This window comes from Aquarana catesbeiana, linkage group LG05, assembly GCF_042186555.1.
Source record: "Aquarana catesbeiana isolate 2022-GZ linkage group LG05, ASM4218655v1, whole genome shotgun sequence".
Lineage (NCBI taxonomy): Eukaryota > Metazoa > Chordata > Amphibia > Anura > Ranidae > Aquarana > Aquarana catesbeiana.
In genome coordinates, this window is record NC_133328.1 from 235,142,266 (window position 1) to 235,161,876 (window position 19,611).

Genomic DNA, 19,611 nt, shown 5'->3' on the forward strand with positions numbered 1-19,611 from the left:
ATGATTTTTATGCATATTGCCGGGATCCGACAATATATGACAGCCACAAGCAGCTTTAAACGACATTTTTTCCTTTAGAAATATCATTTTGCTGTGGTACTGTTATGAACATGGGAAAGATGCGCTACTTTACAGGCAGACTAAGGAGACCCCCAGTCACAATATTAAAGGAATTTTTAATTTTTATTGTTTCACTTTAAGCATTAATAAAATCACTGCTCCTGAAAAAATTGTAGTTTTTAAAACTTTTTTTGCATTGTCCCCTGGGGCAGGACCCAGGTCCCCAAACACTTTTTATGGCAATACCTTGCATATAAGCCTTTAAAATGAGCACTTTTGATTTTTCAGGTTCGTGTCCCATAGACTTTAATGGTGTTCGCACAAATTTTTTGCCTGTTCGCATGTTCTGCTGCCAACCGAACCGGGGGGGTTTCGGCTCATCCCTAGTCAGGAAGGAAAACCTATTGGTATTGCCTGAGGAGGGTCAAGAAACAGAGCTTAAGGAACCACCTGGTCTTCTCCAGAGCTCCTGAAGGTGAAGATGGGTTGTGATTCAGATAATCCCCAGATTGTGGTTCTTGGTCTTACCCAAGCAGGTAGCTACTGGGACCTAAGGGCCAATAACAAATAAGAATCCCTTGCAATGCTGAGGTGAAGAAATCACAAGACAGTAGGAAGTACAGCTAAAGCTGGAAGGTGTGCAAGGAAACACACAGACATTGGGAAAAGGTGCACGGAGACACGCAAGACAACCAGGAGTATCTAATGATGCAACAAGGGGCATACAGGAATCACCAGGAGCAGGTAGAAGTGTACAGGTACACCAAGCAGGGAACAGACAATAAATACACTGGGAGACATGGGTGCTGCAAATGTGCAGCAGACAGGAATACACTGGAGACCAGAGAGAAGCTGGAAGACAGAAAGCTGACAAAGGTGCACACAGAAACCAAGGCACAATAACACTGGAATACACAAAGGGCACACCAGGTGCAAGGATACAGATAGCAAGCAGGAACACATTGAGAGTCACAGGAAACAGGTTGGAAGACACTGAGGGCACATAGATCACACTGAGAAATGCTGGGAGACACCAAGAATAAGAGAAATCTGGCCAAAGGGTCACTAGAAATATTGGGGTCACAAGGAGTCATCTCAGGAAGCCAGGGACACAGGGAAACACTGGGGCTACACTAACAATCTTCTGAGAAATCCAGGGACACAGAGAAGCACTGGGAGTACATTAGGAATAGTTTTGGAAATCACTAGGGGACATGGCACTAAGAAAAGTCACCAGGGCAAACCCTGAGGAAGTAGCCCAGCTTAAATGAAAAGAAACATGGTTGAGCTGGTCTGAGTGTGTAGCTAACTGAATCAACAACAGGTGGTTAACCCATCCTGAACACAAATCTTGTGGAATAACAGGTAACTATGCAACTACATGTACCAGCATACCTGCTAAACTTTGGGAACAGAGGAGACAGATCTGCAGGAAATCTGCAGATCTGTGACACAATTAGATTGAAGGTACCCCTGGATATTCTGACTGGATATACTAACATTCTTTGAAAACTAAGGAACATGCATACAATTTGTATCAAATGTTTGTTAAATTAAGATTTCATGCAGATAATTTAAAATAGATGTAAAACATCAATAAATCTGTAAACCCTGTAAATGTCCAAGTAAAAAAAAAAAATATATATATATATATATATATATATATATATATACTTATCCTTAAAAACTCACAGGTCTCTGGTGTGACATGGATAAGGCATTGCTTGCACCTGAACTTCTGGCTCAAATATGTGCATTCCTGTATGCACAGAAATTATAGCTCTGTCGATCATGTCTTGAATTGGAGCAAATACATGGTTGTATGTTATACCACTTCCTGGAAGCTGTCGGGGATGAGATCTCCAAACTGGATTTTTTAGTATATCTGTTTTCATACTGTAAAATGCATTTGTTCGAATTGTATACTTCACATGAGGTGGTAGTCTACCACTTGAGCGATGTTTCTGAGCCATTTTATTTGAAGAAGATAAATTAAATATAACACCTAAAGAACAAAACAATTAGGTTACACAAAGTATGAGATACAAGATTTTTAAGAGACCTCTTGAGGGCAAAAGGGTAGCAGCAGGGACTTATGGTATAGTTATTCACTGTTTAAATGGCTCCTATTCTTAGAGTATGTAAGGGAATATTTTTTATTATTTTTAGACTTTTTCTTTTATGCTGCTATCTTACTTATAACCTACAAGTGCTTATAGGATAGAAAACGTGCAATTGAAGGACATATACCATCAAGCATCCTTAGACAAATGTAAACCAAGGAGCTAAAGGTGCTAATCATCTGTACAGTCATAACATAATTTCTATTGGGCATAGTTATCAAATAAGTGTAAAGTGCAAGTTAACTTTTTGCTGGAATTTGCGCAATTTGCGCACTTCTTCGTTCCACTTTGAGGCACAAAGAGATCTGTCATAGTATGAAAATGATCCAACAATTGGGTTTGGTTGGCTAAGTATTTTTTTTTTTCAGAAAAAATACTGAATAAATGCTCCTAAACTTTTAGCCTTGAACATAAATCTAGAACAAATGAAAATATTATAAATATTATGCATATTGAACTGGTATAGACATGAGGATAAATTACAATATTTATATAAAGTCCTCTTTTTGGGCACAATAAATACAAGGGGTAATTGTTAAATACAAAAAGAAAAGTTGTCTTTATTTCTTTGGTTGAAATAAGTGCATTTAGTAGCAAGGTAGCAAAGTTGGAAAGCGATTTACATTAATGCCAGTTTTCATACATTTAAATTCCACTCGTATCCCTATCCTGACCCTTAGCAACAGCAAACCTGAAAAGCAGTTACTAGGATATACCATGAACAAAAAAAACATAGAAAACTGCACTATTAACAAAAACATAAAAAAAATCTACTGTGAGATATAGCACAGTCCCAAAATAGAAAATCCATACAAAGAGTTGCACTAAGAAGTATTCAGTCAGACAGCAGTAGAAAAAATACAGTCCCAAAAGTGGTATGAAGGGTTCAGTGATAACATCCACACCAGCCCCCACCTTTAAAAATATGATCCAGTGTCAATCGCCACCATCATAGGCAAAATAGTCGCTTACCTGATTGCACGGACTTTCTATCACAGAAGGTCAGTGACACTCGTGGCTCTAAACCCAGTCAGGGGCCGGCCTTTAAAACGTCCCAGAAGTCTCTTAGGGCTTGTAGAATCCCCTAAATCGATGTCACAGATGGTCTCAAAAATATAAATATGGTAAAAAATCCTTAAAACATTATTAAAGGTATAAAATATTGCACTTACGACATGGAGAGCATGTAATTGCATTGGAAAACAGACGAAAGCCAGCCGGCTATTTGCAACTACCCTTCCTTCCGGGATCCGAGAAGGACAGGGATGTCAGCATATCGCTCTGCCCTACGTGGTTTGTTATAAGTCGTTGCCCCAGACAAAGTCCTCTTATGACAAAACGCATAGGGTGAAACAACGTGCTGACATTACCATGCTTCTAGGATCCTGGAAGGATGGGTAGTTTCAAATAACAACTCCTTCCAATGCAATTACATGTTCTCCATATCATAAGTGCAATATATTATACCTTTAACAAAGTTTTAGGATTCTTTACACTATGGTGAGTCTTTTATATTTCGGAGACCCTCTGTGACATTGATACCTGGAAGGGGAATCTACAAGCCCTAAGAGACTTCTGGGACATTTTAAAGGCTCTGGCTAGGGAACACCTTGGGCTGCAACACAGACATTAGAATTTTACCCAATCCAGTCAAAAGTGAAAGCGATCTAAAGGCAAGCAAACATCCAATGCATCTGGGCGAGATATGGCCAAGTCACTTTGAAGTGACAATTAGGATTAGTAACCTCTAGTAATCATAGATGTGCGCAGCCTATTACATTACCCCAAAACTCAAACACACATCTGCATGGGGCAGTGAATGAATGGTAAGTACTCTTTGCTGAGCAGCTTCCTGTTCATTCACAAACTGAAGTATAGTAAACGCAGTTTACTATGCTTCAGTTATGAATGGACATAGTAAGCAAATGTGTTCATTTAGAAAAGGAAAGGGCAGGTAAATTGCATATTTACTACCCCCCTTCCCCTGCTCTTCCTCCTGAAACATCCCCCATAGTAGGGATGGGCCGAACACCCCCACGTTCGGTTCGCACCAGAACATGCGAACAGGCAAAAAATTTGTTTGAACACCTTTAAAGTCTATGGGACACGAACATGAAAAATCAAAGGTGCTCATTTTAAAGGCTTATCTGCATATTATTGTCTTAAAAAGTGTTTGGGGACCTGGGTCCTGCCCCAGGGGACATGTATATATGCAAAAAATACATGTCCCCTGGGGACATGTCCATTTAAAAATGGACATTTTTTTCAGGAGCAGTGATTTTAATAATGCTTAAAGTGAAACAATAAAAGTGTAATATTCCTTTAAATTTCGTACCTGGGGGGTGTCTATAGTATGCCTGTAAAGTGGCGCATGTTTCCTGTGTTTAGAACAGTCTGACAGCAAAATGACATTTCTAAAGGAAAAAAAAAGTAATTTAAAAGTGCTAGCGCTAGTGCCGGTGTTCTGCCGAGAAAGTTCCCCCCGGCAGATAAGGACTCTCCTGTACAGCGCAGGCGCAGCGCTTGCGCAGTATGAACCGCCGAAAATAACCAAAGCTGAATACCTGTGAGTCAGCTGTACACGGCGCCTGTAACAGGGCCGCTCGCCACGCTTCGGGCACGGCCTCGCTTCGCTACCATTTCACACAAAAAATGTCAAAAATTTTAAAAAAAGACAATAGACGTTTTTTGACAATTCCTTTATTAATGTCTTCTTCTTTGCCCGCTTCTTCTTCCAACTTCTTCTGGTCTTCCTTCGGTGTTCTTCTTCTTCCTCCATCTTGTTCTTCCCCCGCTTCTTCCTCTATCTTCCTCCGCTGGGTTTTGGCGCAGGGTTCCCCTCCAAATCCATACCAGACCTGAACGGCCTGGTATGGAATTTGGGGGGGACCCCCACGCATTGTTTTTTTTTTATTTTGGTTCAGGGTTCCCCTGTGGGGGAATCCCATGCCGTTTTTTATCAATGAACTGTTATGTGTATTGCCGGACCGACAATTCATTATAACCGCGAGTAGTTTTAAATGACTTTTTTTCCATTAGAAATGTCATATTGCTGTCACACTGTTCTAAACACGGGAAACATGCGCCACTTTTCAGGCATACTATAGACACCCCCCCAGGTACGAAATTTAAAGGAATATTACACTTTTATTGTTTCAATTTAAGCATTATTAAAATCACTGCTCCCGAAAAAACAGTGGTTTTTAAAACTTTTTTTTGCATTGATACATGTCCCCTGGGGCAGGACCCAGGTCCCCAAACACTTTTTATGACAATCAGAGTATTGGTATCTGTAAGCGCAAACACACAAGTCCATATATAACAGGAGATATAAAGGGCTGAGCAACTTAGTCCATAGGGAACAGGCTGGAAGTTCAAGGGTTAAGTGGTAACCGGTAATGTAATGGTTAAAGTAGGCTGGTAGGCTAGGCGGCTGCTGTCCTCAGAGAGCTGGCTCTGTGATGGATGAGAGAGGGGTAGAGAAGGAAGCGCCACCTGAGTGTAGTATTAACAAATGATGTTTAACCACTTGACGACCGCCTCACGCCGATTTACGTCGGCAAGGTGGCACGGACAGGCCGATCGGACCCCCCCCGGTGCCCGAGGCGGTCGTCTTTTGTCCAGCGGCGATCAGAGGTGAGGGGGAGGCCATCCGTTCGTGGCCCCCCCCTCGCGATCGCCGCCGGCCAATCACATCATTCCTTTGCTGCTGTATGCTAAACAGCAGCAAAGGAAATGATGTCATCTCTCCTCGGCTCGGTAATTTCCGTTCCGGCCCGAGGAGAGAAGACAGGTATGTGAGTGCACAACACTACACACACACAGTAGAACATGCCAGGCACACAAAACACCCCAATCCCCCCCCGATCGCCCCCCGATCCCCCCCCAATCACCCCCTCCCCCCGTCACAAACTGACACCAGCAGTTTTTTTTTTTTTTTTTTTTCTGATTACTGCATTGGTGTCAGTTTGTGACAGTTACAGTGTTGGGACAGTTAGTATTACCCCCCTGTAGGTCTAGGATACCCCCCCTAACCCCCCCTAATAAAGTTTTAACCCCTTGATCACCCCCTGTCACCAGTGTCGCTAAGCGATCATTTTTCTGATCGCTGTATTAGTGTCGCTGGTGACGCTAGTTAGGGACCTAAATATTTAGGTTCGCCGTCAGCATTTTATAGCGACAGGGACCCCCATATACTACCGAATAAATGTTTTAACCCCTTGATTGCCCCCTAGTTAACCCTTTCACCACTGATCACCGTATAACTGTTACGGGTGACGCTGGTTAGTTTGTTTATTTTTTATAGTGTCAGGGCACCCGCCGTTTATTACCAAATAAAGGTTTAGCCCCCTGATCGCCCGGCGGTGATATGCGTCGCCCCAGGCAGCGTCAGATTAGCGCCAGTACCGCTAACACCCACGCACGCAGCATACGCCTCCCTTAGTGGTATAGTATCTGATCGGATCAATATCTGATCCGATCAGATCTATACTAGCGTCCCCAGCAGTTTAGGGTTCCCAAAAACACAGTGTTAGCGGGATCAGCCCAGATACCTGCTAGCACCTGCGTTTTGCCCCTCCGCCCGGCCCAGCCCAAGTGCAGTATCGATCGATCACTGTCACTTACAAAACACTAAACGCATAACTGCAGCGTTCGCAGAGTCAGGCCTGATCCCTGCGATCGCTAACAGTTTTTTTGGTAGTATTTTGGTGAACTGGCAAGCACCAGCCCCAAGCAGCGTCAGATTAGCGCCAGTACCGCTAACACCCACGCACGCAGCGTACACCTCCCTTAGTGGTATAGTATCTGAACGGATCAATATCTGATCCGATCAGATCTATACTGGCGTCCCCAGCAGTTTAGGGTTCCCAAAAACGCAGTGTTAGCGGGATCAGCCCAGATACCTGCTAGCACCTGCGTTTTGCCCCTCCGCCCGGCCCAGCCCAGCCCACCCAAGTGCAGTATCGATCGATCACTGACACTTACAAAACACTAAATGCATAACTGCAGCATTCGCAGAGTCAGGCCTGATCCCTGCGATCGCTAACAGTTTTTTTGGTAGTATTTTGGTGAACTGGCAAGCACCAGCCCCAGGCAGCGTCAGATTAGCGCCAGTACCGCTAACACCCACGCACGCACCGTACACCTCCCTTAGTGGTATAGTATCTGAACGGATCAATATCTGATCCGATCAGATCTATACTGGCGTCCCCAGCAGTTTAGGGTTCCCAAAAACGCAGTGTTGGCGGGATCAGCCCAGATACCTGCTAGCACCTGCATTTTGCCCCTCCGTCCGGCCCAGCCCAGCCCACCCAAGTGCAGTATCGATCGATCACTGTCACTTACAAAACACTTAACGCATAACTGCAGCATTCGCAGAGTCAGGCCTGATCCCTGCGATCGCTAACAGTTTTTTTGGTAGCTTTTTATTGAACTGGCAAGCGCCAGCGGCCTAGTACACCCCGGTCGTAGTCAAACCAGCACTGCAGTAACACTTGGTGACGTGGCGAGTCCCATAAGTGCAGTTCAAGCTGGTGAGGTGGCAAGCACAAGTAGTGTCCCGCTGCCACCAAGAAGACAAACACAGGCCCGTCGTGCCCATAGTGCCCTTCCTGCTGCATTCGCCAATCCTAATTGGGAACCCACCGCTTCTGCAGCGCCCGTACTTCCCCCATTCACATCCCCAACCAAATGCAGTCGGCTGCATGAGAGGCATTTTCTTTATGTCCTCCCGAGGACCCCTACCCAACGAACCCCCAAAAAAGATGTCATGTCTGCAGCAAGCGCGAATATAGGCGTGACACCCTCTATTATTGTCCCTCCTGTCCTGACAATCCTGGTCTTTGCATTGGTGAATGTTTTGAACGCTACCATTCACTAGTTGAGTATTAGTGTAGGGTACAGCATTGCACAGACTAGGCACACTTTCACAGGGTCTCCCAAGATGCCATCGCATTTTGAGAGACCCGAACCTGGAACCGGTTACCGTTATAAAAGTTAGTTACAAAAAAAGTGTAAAAAAAAAAAAAAATATATAAAATAAAAAAAAATAGTTGTCGTTTTATTGTTCTCTCTCTCTCTATTCTCTCTCTCTTGTTCTGCTCTTTTTTACTGTATTCTATTCTGCAATGTTTTATTGTTATTATGTTTTATCATGTTTGCTTTTCAGGTATGCAATTTTTTATACTTTATCGTTTACTGTGCTTTATTGTTAACCATTTTTTTGTCTTCAGGTACGCCATTCACGACTTTGAATGGTTATACCAGAATGATGCCTGCAGGTTTAGGTATCATCTTGGTATCATTCTTTTCAGCCAGCGGTCGGCTTTCATGTAAAAGCAATCCTAGTGGCTAATTAGCCTCTAGACTGCTTTTACAAGCCGTGGGAGGGAAAGCCCCCCCCCCCACACCGTCTTCCGTGTTTTTCTCTGGCTCTCCTGTCTCAACAGGGAACCTGAGAATGCAGCTGGTGATTCAGCCAGCTGACCATAGAGCTGATCAGAGACCAGAGTGGCTCCAAACATCTCTATGGCCTAAGAAACCGGAAGCTACGAGCATTTTATGACTTAGATTTCGCCGGATGTAAATAGCGCCATTGGGAAATTGGGGAAGCATTTTATCACACCGATCTTGGTGTCATCAGATGCTTTGAGGGCAGAGGAGAGATCTAGGGTCTAATAGACCCCAATTTTTTCAAAAAAGAGTACCTGTCACTACTTATTGCTATCATAGGGGATATTTACATTCCCCGAGATAACAATAAAAATGATTAAAAAAAAAAAAAAAATGAAAGGAACAGTTTAAAAATAAGATAAAAAAGCAAAAAAAATAATAAAGAAAAAAAAAAAAAAGCACCCCTGTCGCCCCCTGCTCTCGCGCTAAGGCGAACGCAAGCGGCGGTCTGTCGTCAAATGTAAACAGCAATTGCACCATGCATGTGAGGTATCGCCGCAAAGGTCAGATTGAGAGCAGTAATTTTTGCAGTAGACCTCCTCTGTAAATATAAAGTGGTAACCTGTAAAGGCTTTTAAAGGCTTTTAAAAATGTATTTATTTTGTTGCCACTGCACGTTTGTGCGCAATTTTAAAGCATGTCATGTTTGGTATCCATGTACTCGGCCTAAGATCATCTTTTTTATTTCATCAAACATTTGGGCAATATAGTGTGTTTTAGTGCATTAAAATTTAAAAAAGTGTTTTTTTTTCCCCAAAAAATGCGTTTGAAAAATCGCTGCGCAAATACTGTGTGAAAAAAAAAAATGAAACACCCACCATTTTAATCTGTAGGGCATTTGCTTTAAACAAATATATAATGTTTGGGGGTTCAAAGTAATTTTTTTGCAAAAAAAAATAACTTTTTCATGTAAACAATGAGTGTCAGAAAGGGCTTTGTCTTCAAGTGGTTAGAAGAGTTGGTGATGTGTGACATAAGCTTCTAAATGTTGTGCATAAAATGCCAGGACAGTTCAAAACCCCCCAAATGACCCCATTTTGGAAAGTAGACACCCCAAGCTATTTGCTGACAGGCATGTCCAGTCCATGGAATATTTTATATTGCGACACAAGTTGCGGGAAAGAGACAAATTTTTTTTTTTTTTTTTTGCACAAAGTTGTCACTAAATGATATATTGCTCAAACATGCCATGGGAATATGTGAAATTACACCTCAAAATACATTCTGCTGCTTCTCCTGAGTACGGGGATACCACATGTGTAAGACTTTTTGGGAGCCTAGCCGCGTACGGGACCCTGAAAACCAAGCACCGCCTTCAGGCTTTCTAAGGGCGTGAATTTTTTATTTCACTTTTCACTGCCTATCACAGTTTCGGAGGCCATGGAAAGCCCAGGTGGCACAAAACCCCCCCAAATGACCCCATTTTGGAAAGTAGACACCCAAAGCTATTTGCTGAGAGGTATAGTGAGTATTTTGCAGACCTCACTTTTTGTCACAAAGTTTTGAAAATTGAAAAAAGAAAAAAAAAAAGTTTTTTCTTGTCTTTCTTCATTTTAAAAAACAAATGAGAGCTGCAAAATACTCACCATGCCTCTCAGCAAATAGCTTGGGGTGTCTACTTTCCGAAATGGGGTCATTTGGGGGGGGGTTTTGTGCCACCTGGGCATTCCATGGCCTCCGAAACTGTGATAGGCAGTGAAGAGTGAAATCAAAAATTTTCACCCTTAGAAATCCTGAAGGCGGTGCTTGGTTTTCGGGGCCCCGTACGCGGCTAGGCTCCCAAAAAGTCCCACACATGTGGTATCCCCATACTCAGGAGAAGCAGCTAAATGTATTTTGGGGTGCAATTCCACATATGCCAATGGCCTGTGTGAGCAATATATCATTTAGTGACAACTTTGTGCAAAAAAAAAAAAAAAAAGTGTCACTTTCCCGCAACTTGTGTCAAAATATAAAATATTCCATGGACTCAATATGCCTCTCAGCAAATAGCTTGGGGTGTCTACTTTCCAAAATGGGGTCATTTGGGGGGGTTTTGTGCCACCTGGGCATTCCATGGCCTCCGAAACTGTGATAGGCAGTGAAGAGTGAAATCAAAAATTTACACCCTTAGAAATCCTGAAGGCGGTGCTTGGTTTTCGGGGCCCCGTACGCGGCTAAGCTCCCAAAAAGTCCCACACATGTGGTATCCCCATACTCAGGAGAAGCAGCTGAATGTATTTTGGGGTGCAATTCCACATAGGCCCATGGCCTGTGTGAGCAATATATCATTTAGTGACAACTTTGCGCAAAAAAAAATAAAAAAAATAAAAAATTGTCTCTTTCCCGCAACTTGTGTCACAATATAAAATATTCCATGGACTCGACATGCCTCTCAGCAAATAGCTTGGGATGTCTACTTTCCAAAATGGGGTCATTTGGGGGGGTTTTGAACTGTCCTGGCATTTTATGCACAACATCTAGAAGCTTATGTCACACATCACCCACTCTTCTAACCACTTGAAGACAAAGCCCTTTCTGACACTTTTTGATTACATAAAAAAATAATTTTTTTTTGCAAGAAAATTACTTTGAACCCCCAAACATTATATATTTTTTTAAAGCAAATGCCCTACAGATTAAAATGGTGGGTGTTTCATTTTTTTTTTTCACACAGTATTTGCGCAGCGATTTTTCAAACGCATTTTTTGGGGAAAAAACCCACTTTTTTAAATTTTAATGCACTAAAACACACTATATTGCCCAAATGTTTGATGAAATAAAAAAGATGATCTTAGGCCGAGTACATGGATACCAAACATGACATGCTTTAAAATTGCGCACAAACGTGCAGTGGCGACAAACTAAATACATTTTTAAAAGCCTTTAAAAGCCTTTACAGGTTACCACTTTATATTTACAGAGGAGGTCTACTGCTAAAATTACTGCCCTCGATCTGACGTTCGCGGTGATACCTCACATGCATGGTGCAATTGCTGTTTACATTTGACGCCAGACCGACGCTTGCGTTCGCCTTAGCGCGAGAGCAGGGGGGACAGGGGTGCTTTTTTTTTTTTTTTTCTTTATTATTATTATTTTTTTATCTTATTTTTAAACTGTTCCTTTCATTTTTTTTTTTTAAATCATTTTTATTGTTATCTCAGGGAATGTAAATATCCCCTATCATAGCAATAGGTAGTGACAGGTACTCTTTTTTGCAAAAATTGGGGTCTATTAGACCCTAGATTTCTCCTCTGCCCTCAAAGCATCTGACCACACCAAGATCGGTGTGATAAAATGCTTTCCCAATTTCCCAATGGCGCTGTTTACATCCGGCGAAATCTAAGTCATAAAATGCTCGTAGCTTCCGGTTTCTTAGGCCATAGAGATGTTTGGAGCCACTCTGGTCTCTGATCAGCTCTATGGTCAGCTGGCTGAATCACCGGCTGCATTCTCAGGTTCCCTGTTGAGACAGGAGAGCCAGAGAAAAACACGGAAGACATTGGGGGGGGGGGGGGGCATTCCCTCCCACTGCTTGTAAAAGCAGTCTAGAGGCTAATTAGCTGCTAGGATTGCTTTTACATGAAAGCTGATCGCTGGCTGAAAAGAATGATACCAAGATGATACCTAAACCTGCAGGCATCATTCTGGTATAACCACTCAAAGTCGTGAATGGCGTACCTGAAGACAAAAAATGGTTAACAATAAAGCACAGTAAACGGTAAGGTATAAAAAATTGCATATCTGAAAAGCAAACATGATAAAACATAATAACAATAAAACATTGCAGAATAGAATACAGTAAAAAAAGAGCAGAACAATAGAGAGAGAATAGAGAGAGAGAGAACAATAAAACGACAACTGTTTTTTTTTTTATTTTATATTTTTGTATGTGTTTTTTTTTTTTTTTACACTTTTTTTGTAACTAACTTTTATAACTGTAACCAGTTCCAGGTTCGGGTCTCTCAAAATGCGATGGCATCTTGGGAGACCCTGTGAAAGTGTGCCTAGTCTGTGGAATGCTGTACCCTACGCTAATACTCAACTAGTGAATGGTAGCGTTCAAAACATTCACCAATGCAAAGACCAGGATTGTCAGGACAGGAGGGACAATAATAGTGGGTGTCATGCCTATATCCGCGCTTGCTGCAGACACAACATCTTTTTTGGGGGGGTTCGTTGGGTAGGGGTACTCGGGAGGACATAAAGAAAATGCCTCTCATGCAGCCGACTGCATTTGGTTGGGGATGAGAATGGGGGAAGTACGGGCGCTGCAGAAGCGGTGGGTTCCCAATTAGGATTGGCGAATGCAGCAGGAAGGGCACTATGGGCACGACGGGCCTGTGTTTGTCTTTTTGGTGGCAGCGGGACACTACTTGTGCTTGCCAATTCACCAGCTTGAACTGCACTTATGGGACTCGCCACGTCACCAAGTGTTACTGCAGTGCTGGTTTGACTATGACCGGGGTGTACTAGGCCGCTGGTGCTTGCCAGTTCACCAAAACGCTACAAAAAAAACTGTTAGCAATCGCAGGGATCAGGCCTGACTCTGCGAACGCTGCAGTTATGTGTTTAGTGTTTTGTAAGTGACAGTGATCGATCGATACTGCACTTGGGTGGGCTGGGCTGGGCTAGGCGGAGGGGCAAAACGCAGGTGCTAGTAGGTATCTGGGCTGATCCCGCTAACACTGCGTTTGTGGGAACCCTAAACTGCTGGGGACGCTAGTATAGATCTGATCAGATCAGATATTGATCCGATCAGATACTATACCACTAAGGGAGGTGTACGGTGCGTGCGTGGGTGTTAGCGGTACTGACGCTAACCTGACGCTGCCTGGGGCTGGTGCTTGCCAGTTCACCAAAACGCTACCAAAAAAACTGTTAGCGATCGCAGGGATCAGGCCTGACTCTGCGAACGCTGCAGTTATGCGTTTAGTGTTTTGTAAGTGACAGTGATCGATCGATACTGCACTTGGGTGGGCTGGGCCGGGCGGAGGGGCAAAACGCAGGTGCTAGCAGGTATCTGGGCTGATCCCGCTAACACTGCGTGTTTGGGAACCCTAAACTGCTGGGGACGCTAGTATAGATCTGATCAGATCAGATATTGATCCGTTCAGATACTATACCACTAAGGGAGGTGTACGCTGCGTGCGTGGGTGTTAGCGGTACTGGCGCTAACCTGATGCTGCCTGGGGCTGGTGCTTGCCAGTTCACCAAAACGCTACCAAGAAAACTGTTAGCGATCGCAGGGATCAGGCCTGACTCTGTGAACGCTGCAGTTATGCGTTTAGTGTTTTGTAAGTGACAGTGATCGATCGATACTGCACTTGGGTGGGCTGGGTTGGGCCGGGCAGAGGGGAAAAACGCAGGTGCTAGCGGGTATCTGGGCTGATCCCGCTAACACTGCGTTTTTGGGAACCCTAAACTGCTGGGGACACTAGTATAGATCTGATCGGATCAGATATTGATCCGTACAGATACTATACCACTAAGGGAGGCGTATGCTGCGTGCGTGGGTGTTAGCGGTACTGGCGCTAATCTGACGCTGCCTGGGGCGACGCATATCACCGCCGGGCGATCGGGGTATCTGGGCTGATCCCGCTAACACTGCGTTTTTGGGAACCCTAAACTGCTGGGGACACTAGTATAGATCTGATCGGATCAGATATTGATCCGTACAGATACTATACCACTAAGGGAGGCGTATGCTGCGTGCATGGGTGTTAGCGGTACTGGCGCTAATCTGACGCTGCCTGGGGCGACGCATATCACCGCCGGGCGATCGGGGGGCTAAACCTTTATTCGGTAATAAACGGCGGGTGCCCTGACACTATAAAAAATAAACGAACTAACCAGCGTCACCCGTAACAGTTATACGGTGATCAGTGGTGAAAGGGTTAACTAGGGGGCAATCAAGGGGTTAAAACATTTATTCGGTAGTATATGGGGGTCCCTGTCGCTATAAAACGCTGACGGCGAACCTAAATATTTACCTCACTAACTAGCGTCACCAGCGACACTAATACAGCGATCAGAAAAATGATCGCTTAGTGACACTGGTGACAGGGGGTGATCAAGGGGTTAAAACTTTATTAGGGGGGGTTAGGGGGGTATCCTAGACCTAAAGGGGGGTAATACTCACTGCCCTAACACTGTAACTGTCACAAACTGACACTATGCAGTAATCAGAAAAAAAAAATAAAAAATACTGCTTGCTGTCAGTTTGTGACAGGGGGGGGGGGTGATTGGGGGGGGATCGGGGGGCAATCGGGGGGGGGGATCGGGGGTGTAAAGTATGCCTGGCATGTTCTACTGTGTGTGTGTGTGTGTTGTGCACTTACATGTCTTCTCTCCTCGGCGCTGGGACGGAAACTGCCAAAGCCGAGGAGAGATGACATCACATCCTCTGCCTGTGTGAAACTACACACAGGCAGGGGAGGATTCCGATTGGCTGGGAGCGATCGCGAGGGGGGGGGCCACGATCGGATGGTCTCCCCCTCGCCTCCCGACGCTCCCAGTCAAATGCCGACCGCCGCTGGCACCGGGGGGGGGGTCCGATCGGACCCCCTGCCCACGGGAGGCAGATCACGTACAGGTACGTGATTCTGCCTGCCCGTGCCATTCTGCCGCCGTATATGTGCGTTAGGCGGTCGGCAAGTGGTTAAACATCATTTGTTAATACTACACTCAGGTGGCGCTTCCTTCTCTACCCCTCACTTTTTATGACAATAACTTAAATATTAACCTTTAAAATTAGCAGTTTTGATTTCTCCCATAGACTTTTAAAGGGTGTTCCGCAGCTTTCAAATTTGCAGCGAACACCCCAAATTGTTCGCTATTCGGCGAACGGGGCGAACAGCCAATGTTCGCGTCGAACTCATGTTCTACCCAAACATAAAGCCCATCCCTACCCCATAGTAGCCGGGGGGAGAGGAGGGAAGCCAGCAGGACTGTGGGGCGGGGAGGCCAACAATAGTGGGGCCTAGGCAGTGGGGGGAATCAGCACACCTGGCACACCCCCTGCTAGCAATACTATTTAACCAGTTCAGATCCACGCTATAGCCGAATGATGGCTACAGCGCGGATCTACATTGCCAGGGACTATGTCTATTGACATCCTCCCCTTTCCTCGCTAGGGGGTGTCTATAGTATGCCTGTAAAGTGGCGCATGTTTCCCGTGTTCAGAACAGTCTGACAGCAAAATGACATTTCTAAAGGAAAAAAAAAGTAATTTGAAAGTGAGTGCGCATTGGGGAAAACCTGTGTTGGCCGTGTCCCTTGGACATAGCCAATCACAGATCGCTGTAAATGGCCAATCACAGCGGCCGTTTACAGCGCGATCAGCGTGGCCAATGAGAGATGATCTCATATGTAAACATATGAGATCATCTCTCATTGCCGGCTCTCCCTCCTCACACAGAAACCGAGTGTGAGGAGGGAGAGCTTCTGTGAAGAATTGTGAGTGCTAATACAGTATAAAAAACACACAGTGTGCCCAATCAGTGCCCAATCAGTACCACAGTGACAATTAGCATCTATAGCTAGTGCCACCTGTGTCCACCTGTGCCCATCAGTGCCCATGTGTGCCCATCAGTGCCCATCTGTGCCACCTCATCAGTGCCCATCTGTACCACCTCATCAGTGCCAATCAGTGCCCATCTATGCCACCTCATCAGTGCACATCTGTGCAATCAATCAGTGTCCATCTGTGCCGACTCATCAGTGCCCATCTGTGCCGACTCATCAGTGCCCATCTGTGCCACCTCAGTGCCACCTCATCAGTGCATATCTGTGCCCATCTGTGCTGCCTCATTAGTGCACATCTGTGCAATCAATCATTTGTGCTGCTTCATCAGTGCCGCCTCATCAGTTCCCATCTGTGCCACTTCATCAGTGCACATCTGTGCTGCTTCATCAGTGCACATCTGTGCCGCCTCATCAGTGCACATCTGTGCACATCTGTGCCATCAATCAGTACACATCAGTGCTCATCAGTGCCACCTCAACAGTGCCCATCAGCGCAGGCTTAGCACACAACTGTGCAGTCTCATCACCACCAGCAACCATGTCCAAAAGATTCTTTTCCGCCGAGGAGGCATACCAAATACTTTCCACGGCCGACGAGAGCAACGAGGAGCTCTCTTTTTCGGATTCCCTTTCAAATTTGGATTCTGAGTCTGACGTAAATTATGAGCCAGTCTTCAGTAGTGGAACACTGACAGAATCAGAGGAGGAAGATATTCGGACCACCAAATGAAGGAATTCTGGTGAGGAGGCAGTGGCATCCACCAGCATTGCAGTGGCATCCACCAGCACCGCAGTGCCATCCACCAGCACCACAGTACCTTGGCAAGAAAGGCCAAGTACCAGTGGGATGTCACCTCAGCCCCAAAGGGTTAGGACCCATGCCAGCCTTCCCTATGCCCTTCAGAACCCCTTGTGGCTTCCTCCTAATTCAGGAGAAGCTAACGTTCCCCCTTTCACTGCCCAGCCAGGAGTCCAGGTGAACACGGAGAATTTTACCCCAATCAATTTTTTTAATTTAATTTTTATGGAGGACATGTTAACGTCAATTGTGGCCCAGTGTAACCTATATGCACAGCAATTTATTTTGAAAAATCCAACATCATATTATGCCCATCCCTACAAGTGGAGAGACCTAACAGTGGAGGAATTGAAGGTTTTTTGGGGCCTCACATTTAATATGGGACTCACCGAAAAAAATCAATTGCGTTCTTATTGGTCAACCCACCCCATCCACCACATGCCGCTCTTCTCCGCAGTAATGCCCAGAACCAGGTATCTGATGATCATGAGGTTCCTACATTTCAGTGACAATACCCAGTGACCTCCCCGAAATGACCCAAATTATGACAGGCTTTACAAAATTCAGCCAATACTAAATTATTTTTGAGAAATATTTCCCCAGTTGTTTACCCCGGACCAACACATATGTGTGGATGAGTCCCTTGTTAAATTTAGTGGCAGGCTTAAAATTAAGCAAATTATCCCCAGCAAAAGGGCCCGCTATGGGGTGAAGGTGTACAAATTATGTGACTGAGCCACAGGGTACACATATTCCTTCATAGTGTATGAAGGGAAGGACACCCAGCTGCAGCCCTCTAATTGACCAAACTACTTGGGATCCAGTGGGAAAGTTGTTTGGGACCTCATATACCCCCTACTGGAGAAAGGCTACCATCTATACGTAGATAACTTCTATACATCTCTGCCCCTGTTCCACAACCTTCACGGGAAGAAGACGCCAGCATGTGGCATCGTAAAAAAGAACCGGAAAGGCTTTCCTCAAAGTCTTGTCAATAAGAAGTTGAGAAAAGGAGAAACGGCAAGTCTGCGAAACAAGGAGATTCTGGCAGTCAAGTGGAGGGACAGAAGGGATGTCTACATGTTGTCTTCGATCCACAATAACACCTACGTGGCAATCCCCAGAAGGAATGGCCCCATCCAAAAACCAACATGCATCCATGAATACAATTTGTTTATGGGGAGAGTCGACTTCAATGACCAAATGCTCGAACCATACCTTGCCACAAGACAGACATACCATTGGTATAAAAAAGTAGCAATTTATTTTTTTCAATTGGCTATATTCAATTCCTATATCATTTACCACAACTCCACCCAAAACCCCCAACCCTTCCTTGGCTACCAGGAGGAAATTTACACTGCCCTCATATTCACGAACGCCCACCAGAAAACATCCGATCAGTGGTTCTTAGTCGACTCTCCGAATGCCACTTTCCCGATAAAATCCCTCCCAAATCAACAGGCCAAAGACATCAAAAAAGATGTAGGGTGTGTACCAGTGGAGGAGTCAGAAGAGACACATCTTATTATTGTGCACAATGTCCTTCCCAACCAGGCCTCTGCATAGGTGAATGTTTTCGTCATTACCATACTTCAATAAATTATTAGTGAAGTATGGTAAATGTAATCCTCAGTTTCTGCCTTCACACACCTTCACACCCCTTATGCCACTGCCTGCTCTGTAACTGACCCTGGCTTGTTATTTGACCACGCTTCTGCCTGCCGATTCTGTACATACCTCTGCCTGATCTGGAACTGACCCTGGACTGTTATTCGACCATGCTTCTGCCTAACGATTCTGTACATACCTCTGCCTGATCTGGAACTGACCTTGGACTGTTTGACCATTGTTATTTGCCTGCCTCTTGGACTGAGCTTGTACCCTGCAACTGGACTAGTGGGATTCAACACATGGGTCTCACATATGTGAGGGGTTCCAGAATAGTTTTTCTGGATGAAGAAAACAATTTTCTTTGTTTTCTCATTCCTAGATTAGGGTCTGGCGACTCGGAGGATACAAAGAGATTTGGGTGGGAGAAGCCTCTACCCCTGTCCCCATTCTGCCCTGAATGAGGCCCTACTTCTGCCTGCTGCCTGTAGGACTTACTTTTGTCTGTCGCACTGACCACAGCACATGGACCATGTTCCTGCCTACTACCAGAACCAATATTTTTGGCACTGCTGACAATATCTCTGCCTGTACTGACCCTGGACTGTATATAGACAGTATCCCTGCCTGCTGCCTGAAAAATTACATTCGCTGTTGCTGACCAAGCCTATCCCTGCCTGCTGCCTGGACCAGTGCTATCCTCCTGTGGACAACTGCGCTACTAAAACCACAGGTAATCTTTTGTTTACCCTTTGCTCAGCATAATGTAAAAAAAAAAAAAAAAAGCGTTTTCATTTTTTTTCCACATTTTCCAAAAACTTCTGGAAAAAATGAACCGTTCAAAAGACTCATCATGCCTCATAGATTATACGTTTGGGTGTTAGCTTTCCAAAATGGGGTCATTTTGTGGGCGTTTCCATTGTCCTGGTGCTCCAAGGCCTTCAAAAGTGTAACAGGTGGTTGAGAAATGAAATGTATAATTTATGCTCCTAGAACGCCTGAAGGTGCTACTTCAATGTTAGGCCTCTGTATGTGGTCAGGCTGTGTAAAAGTCTCACA

The 19,611-nt window shown here is 44.7% G+C and overlaps 1 protein-coding gene across 1 annotated transcript in view; it reads right to left on the minus strand.

Moving 5' to 3' along the window:
* The window catches only part of LOC141144685 (ATP-binding cassette sub-family A member 13-like), a 178,730-nt gene that overhangs the window by 114,111 nt on the left and 45,008 nt on the right, over positions 1-19,611 (minus strand). Inside the window, exon 2 of the mRNA XM_073630620.1 lies at positions 1,753-2,065. Within this exon, the coding sequence (XP_073486721.1) occupies positions 1,753-2,065 (313 nt within the window). The remainder of the gene's footprint in view (positions 1-1,752; positions 2,066-19,611) is intronic.